The following is a 15939-nucleotide window of genomic DNA, read 5'->3' as shown; positions in this document are numbered from 1 at the left end:
ATCTCACCAAAGCCCCCCAACGGAGCTCCTAAAAAAATTGTATAAAAAAAAATAATAATATATTATTAAATACAATTGTAAAAAAATATAAAAAAAAAATTATGATAAAAAATAATAATAATATATTATTAAAGAAAATTGTAAAAAAAAATATGATAAAAAATAAATAATATAATATTATTATTAAAGAAAATTGTAAAAAAATAGAAAAATGTAAAAAAAAAGTTACGATCAAAAGATAATAAAAATAAACTACTGACATCAATCTCTACACCGTCCACTGCTCTACTGATATATATACACACAGACACACACATGTGTGTTTGAGCTTTGGGTGCACACCCTAATGCCATGGTCTGCGCACACCTATGGCCTGCTGTACCACGTGGGCCCACAATGAGGTTTGCGTGGCGCTCCCTTGCCATTGTGTGTCATTCAGTGAGAAGAGAGTCGGATATTGCTGCCATAGGAGATGGAAGTGATATCACGTTTTCCCGTAATATGACATTTATATCTTCCCGCTGCCTGTGGCTCTGTCATGTCAGCTCTGCAGAACTTTAATCCCTCCATTGTATTCAGATGTCACGGCTTATCCGCCGAGCTGGCAGGATTTATATACATGTCACATGAGAGTGTGAACACATGGCGGGCTCCCTAGGAAGAGAACATGTGAGTACCTGTGCAGAGGAAGCCTGCTTTATATTCTCTACAATGCAAGTGTTTCTTTCTTTACATGTTTAACTTCTATGGATTTGTTTTTAATTAAAACAGAGCTAAAAGTTTTAGCTGTCGGTAGGTTTTTAGGTTGTGAAGAGGAAATGGAGCATCCAGAGAAATCTATACAAAGGAACAACAGACAAACTCTATACAGTGTCCCTGGCCCCTGAACTCTGGGCCCGAGCCCTGCAAGACATTCACCCATAAGCCATTAAGAGTACCTCCACGTGATGGGAAAGAATAGAGTGAACCAGTAATAGCATCCAGCAAACACTGCAGCTGTGCTGAAATTGACTTTACCTTTAAAGCTCAGCTGAAGCTTAACCACTTTCACCCCTTCCTGCCCAGGACAATTTTCAGCTCAGGTCTAGAGCGCTCTGGAGCAGGTTTTCATCAATGGTGTCTCTGTATATTGCTGCATTCATCTTTCTCTCGATCCTGGCTAGTCTCCCAGATCCTGTCACTAAAAAACATCCCCACAGCATGATGCTGCCACCACCATGCTTCACAGTAGGGATGGTATTGGCCAGGTGATGAGCGGTGCCTGGTTTCCTCCAGACATGACGATTGCCATTCAGGCCAGTAGTTCAATCTTTGGGCTCTTTCACACTGAGCGCCAGTACAGGTCCGTCTGTCAGTTTTTTTTGCGGACCTGTACGGGCGCTCTCCTTGCTCCTCTATGGAGCCACGGATGTCAGCGGTGACATGCCCGCTGACATCCGACCCGCTCCGATCCGCCAAAGTGTGACGGAGGAAAAACCTACTTTTCCTTCTATCTGGCGGATCGGATCGGGTGAACACGGACATACAGTCCGTGTTCATCCGATCTCCCCGGAGGAGCGATCCCCGCTGAGCAAGCGGAGGTGCACGGGCGGATCATTACTGATCCGCCCAGTGTGAAAGAGGCCTTTGTTTCATCAGACCAGAGAATTTGGTTTCTCATGGTCTGAGAGTCCTTCAGGTGCCTTTTGGCAAACTCCTGGCGGCCTGTCATGTGCCTTTTACTGAGGAGGGACTTCCGTCTGGCCACTCCCCCATACAGGCCTGATTGGTGAAGTGAGTGCTGCAGAGATGGTTGTTTTTCTGGAAGGTTCTCCTCTCTCCACAGAGAAACACTGGAGCTCTGTCAGAGTGACTATCGTGTTATTGGTCCTTCTCTTCCGATTGCTCAGTTTGGCCAGGTGGTCTGCTCTAGGAAGAGTCCTGGTGGTTCCAAACTTCTTCCATCTACAGATGATGGAGGCCACTGTGCTCGTTGGGACATTCAATGCTGAAGAAATGTTTCTGTACCTTTCCCCCGATCTGTGCCTCCATACAATCCTGTCAATGAGGTCTACAGACAATCCATTGGATTTCATGGCTTGGTTTGTGCTCTGACATGCACTGTTAACAGTGGGACCTTCTATAGACAGGTGTGTGCCTTTCCAAATCATGTCCAATCAACTGAATTTACCACAGGTGGACGCCAATCAAGTTGTAGAAACATCTGTAGGATGATCAGTGGAAACAGGAGATACCTAAGCTCCATTTTGAGTGTCACGGCAAAGGGTGTGATACTTATGTACATGGGAGGAGCCTGTGATACTTATGTTTTCAGTTATTTGCTAGTGTCCTAAGGTGATGGACCTCTTCTCCCCTATGGAGAACTTTGGATTGTTCAACCAACTCTTCACCATCTTGAAGCAGTGCATCCACAGTGGTGCAACCTCTGTGAAACCTTGAAGACCCCACGCTATTTTTTTGCAATAGTATTTGGACAGAATTATAAAGTTGTTCTCTGCCTGTCCATGTCTGTGTCTTGTATGGGACTGATAGGGTTGCTAAAGCAGAGCTGATGTTGGGTGACACCAGCCGCAGCCTCTGATATGCTCTCTCTGCGTTGAGCACGGCGTCCAGATTAGGCAGGTGGCAGAAGCCCGTGTCACTGATCGCTGTATCGCCTTGTAATGGAAACTTCCTTATCGGCTCCGAGCCGCTATCTCACTTGTTGTTCCATTGTATGGATGTGACACAGCAGCCTAATGGTGAGACGCATTGTTGGATTGCCAGGCTTTATAAACCATTTTCATCACTGTGATTGGCTGGATGGCACTGAAAGGACAAAAAGGAGATGACCCCCCCCCCCCCAAAAATTTCAGTGGCCCAGATTCAAGAAGCAATTGCGTCTGCGTAACCATAGTTACGCAGCGCAATTTCTTACTTGCGCCGGCGTAACGACTTCTCCTGATTCAGAGAGCTCGTTACGCCGACTGCAGCCTAAGATATGCGTGGCATAAGGCTCTTATGCCCTCATATCTTATGCTGCATTCTTACGCAGGCCACTAGGTCGCGTTCCCGTTGTGGTCAGCGTATAGTATGCAAATTGCATTCTAACGCCAATTCACAACGTTACGCGAGCCCTGCGTACGCAGTTTACGTCGTTTGCGTACGTCGGGTTTCGCGTAAGGCTGCACATGCTAAAAGCAGGGGCAGCCAATGCTAAGGATACCCGTCGTTCCCGCGTCGCGAGGTTTAAATTTTACGTCGTTTGCGTAAGTGAATCGTGAATGGCGCTGGACGCCATTCACGTTCACTTTGAAGCAAATGACGTCCTTGCGACGTCATTTACCGCAATGCACGTCGGGAAAGTTTCCCGACGGAGCATGCGCTCTACGCTCGGCGCGGGAACGCGCCTAATTTAAATGATTCCCGCCCCCTACGGGATCATTTACATTAGGCGCCCTTACGCAGGGCATTTTTGAGGAGCGCCCACGCAAATTACGTGGCTACTGCTTCATGAATGAAGCGTAGCGCAAATAATTTGCGTAGGCGCAGGGTAAAAAGGGTACACTGCGCCTCCGTAAGGAGCGCGCAGCTGTACCTGAATCTACCCCAGTGCTTTTACCTCCTGGCAAAATCTGCTGGTGAGCAAATGAGCTTCTAGTACAACTGTCTTTCAAATGTCTCAAGTAATCCTTGTCAGGTGAAGGGATTCATCTGATATCATCGTGTCATGTAATTTATTCAGTTTATTTGACATTTTAAATCCAAATAATGTTTTCATTCCAGTTTATATTCTGGCTGAGGTACCAGACGTGATCCATGGTTTGTTTTCAATCTTCTGCATTCTTTACCAGTTTTTACATGAAATTGTTATGTAACAGTTTGACTACATTGGAAGATGGATGAACATTGTTCATTGTAAAGATAATAAAAATACATCAAAAATTCTGAATGTTTATCATTCCCAAGAAATTGTGATAAAAATATGAACATATGAAATGTTCTTGTCACGGTCAAGGGTCAGGCTCGGAGATCTGTAGCTAAAGCAGTAGAGAGATTCCCACCGACCAGCAGGATAGGTCTACAATCAGGTTACCTTAGCAAATGACACAGGCTCATCCGAGGTGGAGGGTCTAAGCACTAACCAGGATTCACCAGAGCTCCTGATAGTGAAGATGGGTTTTGCTGCATGTTGGTAGCAGGTCGTGGTCCTCAGGATCACCCCACCAATAGGTGAGCAAGCCGATGTCCAGTAGCAGATATAGTAGATGGGGATCAAGCAGAAGTGTAGTCAGTAGAAAAGCCAAAGGTAACAAAGTGGTTGCAGGTAGGGATTAAGCAGAAGCGCAGTCAGTAAATAAGCCAAAGGTTGGTAATGAATGGTTGCAGGTAGGAATCATACAAAGTACAAAAAAAGGTCAGTAACGAGTGGTTGAAGGTTGGTATCATGCAGAAGCATTGTCAGTAAACAAGCCAAAGGTCAGTAACGAGTGGTTGCAGGTAGGGATCAAGCAGAAGCATAGTCGAGGAACAAACCAAAGGTCGGTAACCGGTGTTTGCAGGTTGGGATCATGCAGAAGCGTAGTCAGTAAACAATCCAAAGGTTGGTAACGAGTGGTTGCAGGTAGGGATCAAGCAGAAGCATAGTCAAGGAACAAACCAAAGGTCGGTAACCGGTGGTTGCAGGTTGGGATCATGCAGAAGCGTAGTCAGTAAACAATCCAAAGGTTGGTAACGAGTGGTTGCAGGTAGGGATCAAGCAGAAGCATAGTCAAGGAACAAACCAAAGGTCGGTAACCGGTGGTTGCAGGTTTGGATCAAGCAGAAGCATAGTCGAGGAACAAACCAAAAGTCGGTAACCGGTGGTTGCAGGTTGGGATCATGCAGAAGCGTAGTCAGTAAACAATCCAAAGGTTGGTAACGAGTGGTTGCAGGTAGGGATCAAGCAGAAGCATAGTCGAGGAACAAACCAAAAGTCAGTAACGAGTGGTTGCAGATTGGTATCATGCAAAAGCGTAGTCGGTAAACAAGCCAAAGGTTGGTTAAGGAGGGGTTCAGGTAGGGATCAAGCAGAAGCATAGTCGAGGAACAAACCAAAGGTCGGTAACCGGTGGTTGCAGGTTTGGATCAAGCAGAAGCATAGTCGAGCAACAAACCAAAAGTCGGTAATGAGTCTCTGCAATTATGGATTAGTGGATTATCTACGTTGATTTTTTTTCTACTTAGAGAGCAGTTAGCTTATCGCCATAGAAAAGCGATAAACAAATGTAATCTCATTTGGCAAAGTTGGGTTGATAACCCAAGTCTTGCCCCGCCACAATTAGTGATGGATAGGTTATTACAATTATAAGACCACTTATGCCGCGTACACACGCTTGGAATTTCTGACAACCAATGTTCGATGGGAGCTTGTTGTCGGAAATGACAACCGTGTGTAGGCCCCATCATCAGACATTTTCTGTCGGCATTTCTGACAACAGAAATTTGAGAGCTGGTTCTCAAATTTTCAGACAACAAAATTCGTTCTCGTAAATTTCCGATTGTGTGTAGACAATTTTTCCGACGCAAAAAATTCCATGCATGCTCTGAATCAAGTACAATACGGAATCGCTCGGTCTGGTAAAACTAGCGTTCGTAATGGAGATAGCACATTCGTCACGCTGTAACGGACTGAAAAGCATGAGGATGAAAAGCGTGAATCGTCTCTCACCAAACTTAACACGACTGGTATTGAACTTCCCATTAATAGTGCCGTCGTACGTGTTGTACTTGACCGCGTTCTTGGCATTCGGAATTTCCGACCTGTGTGACCGTGTGTATGCATGACAAGTTTGAGCCAACATCCCGTCGAAAAAAAAATCCACGGTTTTGTTGTCGGAATGTCCGATCGTGTCGGCATCAGAGTTATCATGGTTATAGCCCGAGTTTGGGAATTTCTCCGTTGCGCAGAGTAGACAAAGGAGACTTCTGCTAAACGTCCCACAATAAACTTGGGCTGTTTGGTCTTATTTTGTTTTGTTCTATGTCTTTTTTTTTTTTTTACTGTTTTGGTGTTTTTCTCCCAAATTTTTTTGGGGATATGCTGTACATATGATGTGATGCTCTCTCTGTACCTGATACTATATTCCATGTTCAATGCAGGTGTTGATGGTGGACATATATGTCTTCCCACTTTATGTAGCGCTACCCCCTCAGGAGCCGCTGGTTAGATTGGGACGGCAGGATTATGTTACCTCTGTGTTGTGTCTAGGGATAATGAGCAGTAATGGAATGTCCAAACAGCAGGATGTCGTTTTCTGTGCTTTTATTTCTTGCCCAACATGGCAAACAGTCAACTCGAAGTAGACAGAGAAAGGTTGGTGAAAGGAGAATTTGCAGATTCAGGCCTATAGACAACGGAAGCACTCCTGCCTCCAATGGGACTTTAACTCACGTCGCCACCCCAGCCGGGGTGGGTAAAGCATACCTGGACAGGCCTCTCACACCGACCTGGCAGCCAGAGTATCACTTAGAACTTCTGAGAAGGAACAAGTCTCTGCCACCGACTTGGCTCTAATGGAATTTGAATTAGTAGTGGAACCTCTGCCACAGGCCCTTTACTCAGGAATGAAGATAATAGAGCGAATCCTCTCGGTACATACAATTTTGCCTGAATCTCCCTCAGGTAGATTGATTGTCTAAGCCCTGTTGGATCACCTGCCTCTGGGCTCTCCTCAGATCGATCCCCCACCGAACAGCATAACTCGCTTGGGATCTTCCTCATGAAGTGTGGAGACCCAGTAAGTCACTGGGGGTAAGTCACTGGGGCCCCTTTGCAGCTTTAGTTGCTCCGAGCCATGAGGGCCCAGAGTCAGGAACTCCGCGTAGCACGTGCGCCCCGGCCTGGTAGGCCATCTCGCCAGGGCCTGTGATGTGCGCACACCCTAAAGGTGGGTGCCGCACCTGGAACCAGGAACGGGCGAAGACTCCCCAAAATGGCGTCCGCCAAAGAAATACCCTCCCCCAGCATGCCCTGCGAGGGAAACACTCCTCTGATTGGCTGCTGGAGAAAGGCGCCTCTGCCTGGACCCCTCTGGCGCCACCTGCTATCCAAAGATGGAAACATATCTTTGGAACACAGAATGAAACCACAGGACAGCCCAGCCTGGCAGAAACCCAATTTAACAAATCATCGTGAATGAGAGCAAAATAACTCTAATTCCCCTCTAAATTTAACATAGCACCTGTACTGGAAGTATACAGGCGCTACATTTATAATGTTGGAACACTTTTATTTCTTCCTTGTCAATAAAAAGTTTTGATAAAAATAAAAGATCACTCCACCTGACAGTCCTGGCTTTGTTTCAGTGCCTGGAGCAGTTGCCTACAGATGTTGCAGCACCTGGCACCCCGCTCTACTCTGCAAACTGACCAACAGGTGGTGGACCCAGCCAAGGACACGATGGGCCGCACCCAGAGAGCCATGTTGGGCACCAGGGTTGTACACACGCACTCCTATCATGTGTGTTGGGCATACTGGTCTTGTCTGTGTTGTATCACTGCAACCACCATGTTAGGATGAGAAGAAGTTATTTCTCTCTTATCCGGAAGGCTTCGTGCGGACGTAGGACTTGGCCCTCTTCCCCCTCATTGTGATGTGGCATGGCCAGATGTTAATAGTTTAACACCAGCTCAGCTTTGACTCTACTTAAAATGAAGTGGCTTTACTGGCCACACAAGAAGAGGAACAAAAAAAAATCATATTTCACAAGAAGCACATCGTACGGAAAGGCACGCTATTGTTCCCTTCATATGTAAACACGGCGGCGCTTCTCAGGAAGGTAGAACGTGATGGAATATGATTACAGGTGCAGTAATACAGCTGTACCTATATCTCCTGTGACCCCATAAATCAAATCCGGCACGGCCTGTTCATTCCCTGCCAGAGCAACAGACTCGCCTCAAATTATAATGGCTCCTTTGGACGACTTTACTTATAAAGATAAATATTTCTCTGTTGCGACATGATGAACATTTTTCCAGTTAATGGCCTTCCCACATCCATCCTTCACTGTCTGTTCCCCAGTTAGATTAGCAAAAGGCTGTTGAGCGTACGGATATATAGAAAAGGTTCACAAAATGACTACAATACCATTGTCAGCATGCAACAGAAATCACACTACTGTGAACGGGGTCCTAAAGGGAAGTTGAGATATCGGCGCTCATGCTGAAGTGTCTTCCACTCAGATTTAGGTGCAATACTTGAAAAGATGAACAGCCGGCAACCCAAAGTCATCCAGTTACGAAGATGCTTAGTCACCCCTTTTCTCCGCCCTTACCAACCTCCGATCACCGTTCCTTGGTTCCACCTCCTACCCACCTCCCATTACTGCCCCTTTAGAGATTACAGAATCAAGTATCCAGGGCCGATTCTAGGGTCACAGGCGCCTGAGTGCAGAAATATTTCTGGCGCCCCCACATGGGCGTGGTCATTTTACTAACTCCTCCTCTTTACAAATGTTTCTATGGCAACGACTCAAGCACAAAAATGCTCCCCCACAAAGTCTTCATTACCCTAGGATCCTTACATGATCTCTTAACGATAAACAAAATACAGGAAGAGAAGCAGAGTACTTTATTGGGACCTGGAGGGGGGCCTCTCTGATGGACACAGAGAGGGCTTCGGTTAGAGAGTCTGTTAGAAAGACCCCCAGGCATACAACAGACATGATACAGGAGATGGTCAGAGACTGCAGACATGATACAAGAGACGGTCAGAGACTGCAGACATAGTACAGGAGATGGTCAGAGACTGCAGACACAGTACAGGAGATGATCAGAGACTGCAGACACAGTACAGGAGATGATCAGAGACTGCAGACATAGTACAGGAGATGATCAGAGACTGCAGACACAGTACAGGAGATGATCAGAGACTGCAGACACAGTACAGGAGATGATCAGAGACTGCAGACACAGTACAGGAGATGATCAGAGACTGCAGACACAGTACAGGAGATGGTCAGAGACACATCAGTTATGGACGGACACACACCTATGCTCAGAACACTAGTTCTGGATGGACACAAACAAGGAGGGAGGAGAGAACTCTGCCACTTTGGCGCCCCCACCTCTGCAGGCACCTGGGTGCAAAGCACCCTGTGCACCCTGCCTAGGATCGGCCCTGCAAGTATCATTTTGTGGCGATAAGTAATTTGTATAGAATGTGTTAATCAGTGGCGGCTGTTGATTTCTTTTTGGTGAGGGGCAAACAACCAAACCCTCAAACCCCCCCCCCTTCCGGTTGATTGGTCGTTCAGCAGCACCCCCCTACCCCGGGACTTATCCCATCGGTTGCAGGTGGGCATGCTCCTACGGGTAGCGGGCAGTGGCCGCATTGCGGGCTCCTATGGGCGGGTTGTGGGCTCCTATGGATGGTGAGTTGTGGCATCCTATGGGCAGCATTCAGCAGCTCTGCATCACGGTGGCTTCCGCCGTGCGGGTCCTCCCTCCTCCTTGGCGTCCAATAGGATCTTTGGCGCGCATTTTTTTTGTTTATAGCGCAAAAATCTAAAAACGCAGAGGTCAAATACCGCCAAAAGAAAGCTCTATTTGTGGGGAAAAAAAGGACGTCAATTTTGTTTGGGTACAACGTCGCACGACCGCGTAATTGTCAGTTAAAGCGACACAGTGCTGTATCGCAAAAAGTGCTCTGGTCAGGAAGGGGGTAAATTCTTCCGGGGCTGAAGTGGTTAAAGGACGTTCCTGTGCAGAGGCAGAGTAGGGTTCCAAGCTGGTTCTCTGCACAGATCTGAAGAAATGCACAAAGAACACCAAGATGAATTGATTTAGACAGTATTAGCCGGATTCAGAAAGACTTACGTCGTCGTATCTACTGATACGCCGCGTATGTCCACGGATGCGCCGTTGTATCTCTGCGCCTTATTCATCAAATAATATACGCCTGAATTTTGGCTTCATACGACCGACGGAAGTCTCCTACGCCGTTGTATCTTGGGCGCATATTTACACTGGTCACAAGGGGCGCTTCCATTGATTTACGCGTCGAATATGTCAATAAGCGAGATACGCCGATTCACGAACGTACTTACGCCTGTCGCAGTAATCTACGCCGTTTACGTAAGGCGTATGTCCGGTGTAAAGTTATTCCACACAATAGCAGGTGTAAGTCATGTTAGGGTATGGACGTCGGAACAGCCGTCGTATTTTACGTAGTTTACGTAAGTCGTACGTGAATGGGGCTGGGCGTAGGTTACGTCGTATCTCCACTGAGAATCTGGCCCACAGTCTTTTGTGGATCAGTGGCAAAAGTCCATTACAGACTAGGGGATCTCAGCCTCTCTTGAAAATGGCACAAAAGTGGGGCAAAATGCATGCAGGAGTGTATCCTCTCCTATGTAGAACTGCTCCCAGCTCCACTGCTTGCAGACACTACCAGCCCTTCTGGCTGCTCTCAAGGTCTCCTAGGGCAGTGATGGCAAACCTCGGCACCCCAGATGTTTTGGAACTACATTTCCCATGATGCTCTTGCGCTCTGCAGTGTAGTTGTGCATCATGGGAAATGTAGTTCCAAAACATCTGGGGTGCCAATGTTCACCATCACTGTCCTAGGGCAAGGATATAAGGGTTAAGCACAATGCTGTCCTTTTTAGAAACTTGCTACATGTGGCAGTTTCTCTACTTGGAAATCCCTGGGTGTGCTGATGTACTCACTCTGTCCTCCTTGCTCCCATTGCTCTCAGGCCAGATTCCAAGTCAAACTGCTATGCTGAATGGATCTTCCTGAGCCCTGAGCCCAGCCTGGAGATGGGGTCTCCCCTAAACCTAGGAGACCCCTTCTAGGCCACTGACAGCCTAATCAGCACTCTACCTTCCATCTGACTCTGATAGCATGACTCATCTATATTTGAGAGCTGGCCTGGCCACCCTGCCAGGACAGTACGCCTGGGGATTAGCCAGGTTTCCCTAAGTAGATCAATCCTCCTGGCCTCCGCCCACTAACTTCTAGAAGTTTCCCCAAACTTCCAGAACCAGGGGGAGGCACCAGACAGAGTGAGTACATCAGCACACCCAGGGATTTTCAAGGAGAGAGACTACCACATGTAGCAAGTTTCTAAAATGGACAGCATTGTGCATGATAAAAATGTGTCTGAATCTGGGTCAGGGTTTACTTCAGGTCAGGCAGGATGACTCACATAGGCAGGTCCTGAAGTAAACCCTGACCCAGATTCAGACACATTTTCTACACAATGTTCTGGGACCAAAAGAGGCCAATGTACAATGAAGTATCATTAACACCATAAGGCTCTGAGAAGATAATCTTCTACTGCTTTATGTCTTCTGATCCCCCAATCTGTCAGAATGTCCACCTCTGTTTCTTCTCTTACCGGCTGTGTCTGTGAAGGCTCTTAGTTATCCGGTCATGGTATATCTTGTAGTAATTACTCATATTTCAACTGGACTTGTTCTGTAATGTTGAAAAAGTTTTGTAGCTTTTCCAAGCCGGCGCGTTCTAATGAGCTCTGGAACGTACCCCAGCATTTATATCCACACATGCAGCACCCAAATTCAATCGCCATGGAACATGTCAAAGCAGATGTCGACTTTTCAAGAACATATCGGGGAATCGAACGCTCTTATTAATAATTGGTATTTTTTATGTCTTGGGTTCATGTTGAGTCTTGCTTTTTCTAGGGAAGGAAAAGCGCAATGTTGAATTACCGGTATTTATCAGTAAACAGAGGAGGTGCAATGCGCGTGATTAGATATGAGACAGTCTCCCGGGGGCATACTCGTTCGTCTCATTCCATATATCGATCCCCTATGGGTAATGTGCACTGATGGGCTACACTATATCCCACCAACATCTATGAGCTCCGTTGTGAAGTCCTCTTTTTGATTCCGGACCACCTAACATGGTTATCTGTCTGATGCTACTTACATGAGACGTATATATGCCCCATTTTATTTTCAATGCAAAATTACCGTATAGCGCGCACCCCTAATGTGGACCCGCATTCCTGTAAAAAAAAACATTTTAGTACTTAGTTTTGGTGTCTTGCGCGGCGTCAAAAAGGCGGCCTCGTCGGGTCCGGCGTCCGTCTGCGGCTTCGGTGGTGTCGTCCTCGTCAGGTCCGGCGTCCTTCTGCGGCCATCGTCGTGTCCTTTCCCGCTCGATCCCCGCTGAGTTTGAACCACTGCGCCGGCATATACCGAACGCAGTACACTTGGGTATAGTCGGGCAGGCTCGGCTCCTCTCGCGTAAAGGACGTACAGGACGCACAGGACGTGACCGCGAGAGGAGCCGAGCCTGCCCGACTATACCCGAGTGTACTGCGCTCTGTATATGCCGGCGCAGTGGTTCAAACTCGGCGCGGGAAGCGGGTATCGGCGTATATGGCGCACCCACGATTTTGCCCTGATTTTTTTGCGCGGTATACGCCGATAAATACGGTAGCTGCTTGCTGACCACCTTTGTGCAATCCTTTGGTATTTGTCCACATATTGGATATCGTTTATGAAAATTCTCTGGCCATCGGACCTTTTGCTTATGAGACCCAGTCCATTATAAGACGGTGAGACTCGCTCTCTCTTTTTTCTACTTCTTTGAATTTTGAACGTGTCCTGAAGAAGCCTAATGGTGAAACGCGTTGACGCACCAGGGCTCACTGTACCAAAACTGTATAATTTGACATGATTTTTATCCTATTTTTGAACACTTCTGACGATACCATGTATTTTTTTCAATAAATATTGTTATATTTTTCTATTTCCTAATTGTTTTCTATGCCTCTAAAGTCCGGCCTATAGTTACTCTTCGTGTATCCTGTTTCATGTTTCCTCTCTAGATATGAGACTGCTTAGTGTGAATACTGTATCTTCTAATGATCTGTTGTGATTTTCTGTATATTTTATTTTCTAGGCAAACAGAAATTGCAACAAGGTACGCAAACTTCTCTGACGGCGTCTGCAAACCGGGCTACTCTTCCGCAATGATGTCCGCCATCTTCCCAAAGTAAGCAGTGCAGCAGATTTCTTTTCATTGTTGGGTGGTGTCCAGGCTCTCCATTTTTGGCTGTGTTTTCTTTTGATGTGATACATCTGTGGTTTTGTCCCAACTCTTCTGGAACCTCCTTATAAATATAAGTCCAAATATAGTCTATAGTCAGCTTTTCATCTCTTTTAGATCCTGTATCCCTGCATGTTATGAATGGTGACTATTTTTAGTTTGATGATGCTTAAAATCCGAGTTCCGCCAAAAAATCTTTTTTTTTTAAGTCAGCAGCTACAAATACAGCAGCTGCTGACTTTTAATATATGGACACTTACCTGTCCAGCGCGCCCGCAATGTCCTCACCCGAAGCCGATCTGTGTGGAGGCGCCGGCATCTTCGGTAAGGGAATCAGGAAGTGAAGCCTTGCATCTTCACAGCCTGGTTCCCTTCTGCGCTTGCGGGAGTTGCGCTGCGTGATCCCACTGGTCCCTGCTGTCTTCTGGGATCTGTGTGTCTCCCAGAAGACAGGGGGTGGGCGGAGGAGGGGCCGGACATTGCGTAGGTTAGTTGTATATACTGCAGCGATCTATGCCCGGAAGTGGGAGCAAATACCTGGATTATACAGGTATCTGCTCCCCCTCCCCCCGAAAGGTTCCAAATGTGACACCGGAGGGGGGGGGAATCCGAAAAGCCGAAGTTTCATTTTTAGGTGGAACTCCGCATTAAGTAACTTTTTTTTTTCTCTGTGAAAAATATGCTTCCTGCTCTCCCCCTTCAGTGCCCTGTGCTTGTAGGTGGGGTGCAGTGTGAAGTATTCCACTTCTGCAAAGACAGAAATTTTACTTTTGATCCCAGACCCAATATATCATTTATAAATGATGGTCGACCAGTGTGGAAATGAGTGACCAGACTGTGGCGATGCCGGCAAGGTGACACATTTCGGGGACACGTCCTCTTCCTCACAGCTCTGAGGAACATTCAGGGCTGTCTTAACCACTAGCCGACCAGCCACTGTCATTATACGGCGGCAGGTCGGCTCTCCTGGGCGAGAGCCCGTAGCTATACGTCCGCTCTTCGAGCAGCCACTATGAACCGAGGATCAGTGTTTCCCCTAGTGAGGCCACCCCCCCCCCCCCCCCCACAGTAAGAACACACCCAGGCATACTTAACCCCTTCCCCGCCCCCTAGTGTTAACCCCTTCACTGCCAGTGGCATTTTTATAGTAATCCAATGCATTTTTATAGCACTGATCGCTATAAAAATGCCAATGGTCCCAAAAATGTGTCAGAAGTGTCCGCCATAATGTCGCAGTAACGAAAAAAAATCGCTGATCGCCGCCATTACTAGTAAAAAAAATATATTAATAAAAATGCCATAAAAATACCCCCTATTTTGTAAACGCTATAACTTTTGCGCAAACCAATCAATAAACGCTTATTGCGATTTTTTTTTACGAAAAATATGTAGAAGAATACGTATCGGCCTAAACTAAGGAAAAAAAATGTTTTTTTATATATTTTTGGGGATATTTATTACAGCAAAAAGTAAAACATATTCATTTTTTTCAAAATTGTCGCTCTATTTTTGTTTATAGCGCAAAAAATAAAAACCGCAGATGTGATCAAATACCACCAAAAGAAAGCTCTATTTGTGGGAAAAAAAGGACGCCAATTTTGTTTGGGAGCCACGTCGCACGACCGCGCAATTGTCAGTTAAAGCGTCGCAGTCCCGAATCGCAAAAAGTGCTCTGGTCTTTGACCAGCAATATGGTCCGGGGGTTAAGTAGTTAATGAGAGGGCACACCTGGGCACTGCAGATAATAAGCAATAACTGTCATTGATTGTGATGATCCCTCTGACGCTGAAGCAATAAATCTGTATTTCTGCCCCATGAGTCTGAGTTTTCTGGTAATCGTCGAAGAGCTCTTGCTGGAGGATAGTGTGGAGAACGTCTTGCAGAAAACATTACAAATTGGTCCCTGGTGTGTATCCCATCTAACATCATATTTACAGCTTCAGTGGCTTCACATATATCACTAAGTGGTAATTTTTGGCATTTGAGCTTTGTTTATAAACATTGCGGTCCAGGCGAGAATTTCCCCGTAATGAAATGTTTAATTTGCATTTGGCGACTGCAGACATCCCACACGTGGTTTCTTAATGAATAATTGCATTTGGCCTTGTGGTTTCCATTAAACACACATAAAGGAAAATTCATGCAGTTCCATGGTGCTTGGGGGGGCTGAGATTAATTTGCTGTCTTTTGTAAACAGCCCAGCGGTGTTTCCTCTGTGTGCCCCTCTTGGGTATTATCTTTCCTTTTGCTATAGAATGACCACATGTTGGATCTCCATAGACAGGTAACGGCTTCCAAGCAAGGGATGAGTTGGTTGTAAATCATGACATTCCAGTTTTGTTCTGCACTCCTGTGACCCGTTTTTAGCAGACAGCAGGTTGAACCCCGCTGTCTGCTGCTGTCAGAGCGCCGGTCCAAGATTGCGATAATATGGTCGGGATCCGCCCACAACCTTGGACTGGCGCCTGGCTCCTTAAGGCTGCATTCACACCTTGGCGTACCTAATCGCGGCGTTTTGTCCCGCGAATTGCGGCGGCAAATTGCGGCGTTTTGTATCGCGATTTGCAGCGACAAAACGCAGCGATTGTGAATGCAGCTTACCCCCAGGTCCACATCTCCTATGCCGAAAGCCGCCTGAAAAAAAGGTCCGGGACTTGTTTTCAGGCGGCAGGCGTATGGCAGTCGGCGTTCGGCGTGGAGATGTGAACCATCTCCATAGAGGGCAATGTAAAATCATCCCTCCAGCGTCTTAGGGGCTGCTGTGGCGTCGCGCTTCAGGCGTATATACGCCTAGGTGTGAACAGAGCCTAAAGGGAGTGCTCCTAATCTCAGCTTGTTACCTGTATAAAAGACACCTCTCCATAGAAGCAATCAATCGGATTCCAATCTCT

The 15939-nt window shown here is 46.6% G+C and overlaps 1 protein-coding gene across 4 annotated transcripts in view; it reads left to right on the top strand.

Moving 5' to 3' along the window:
- Positions 1-15939, top strand: part of ST3GAL3 (ST3 beta-galactoside alpha-2,3-sialyltransferase 3) — a 345449-nt gene that overhangs the window by 180074 nt on the left and 149436 nt on the right. For all 4 annotated transcript variants that reach the window (XM_040360921.1, XM_040360919.1, XM_040360920.1 and 1 more), the window contains one exon: positions 12902-12994. In XM_040360921.1, coding sequence (XP_040216855.1) covers positions 12902-12994 — 93 coding nt within the window. The remainder of the gene's footprint in view (positions 1-12901; positions 12995-15939) is intronic.

Source organism: Rana temporaria, chromosome 7, assembly GCF_905171775.1.
Source record: "Rana temporaria chromosome 7, aRanTem1.1, whole genome shotgun sequence".
Taxonomy (NCBI): domain Eukaryota; kingdom Metazoa; phylum Chordata; class Amphibia; order Anura; family Ranidae; genus Rana; species Rana temporaria.
Note: the sequence above shows the minus strand (reverse complement) of the source record. Positions and strands in the feature narration are given on the sequence as shown.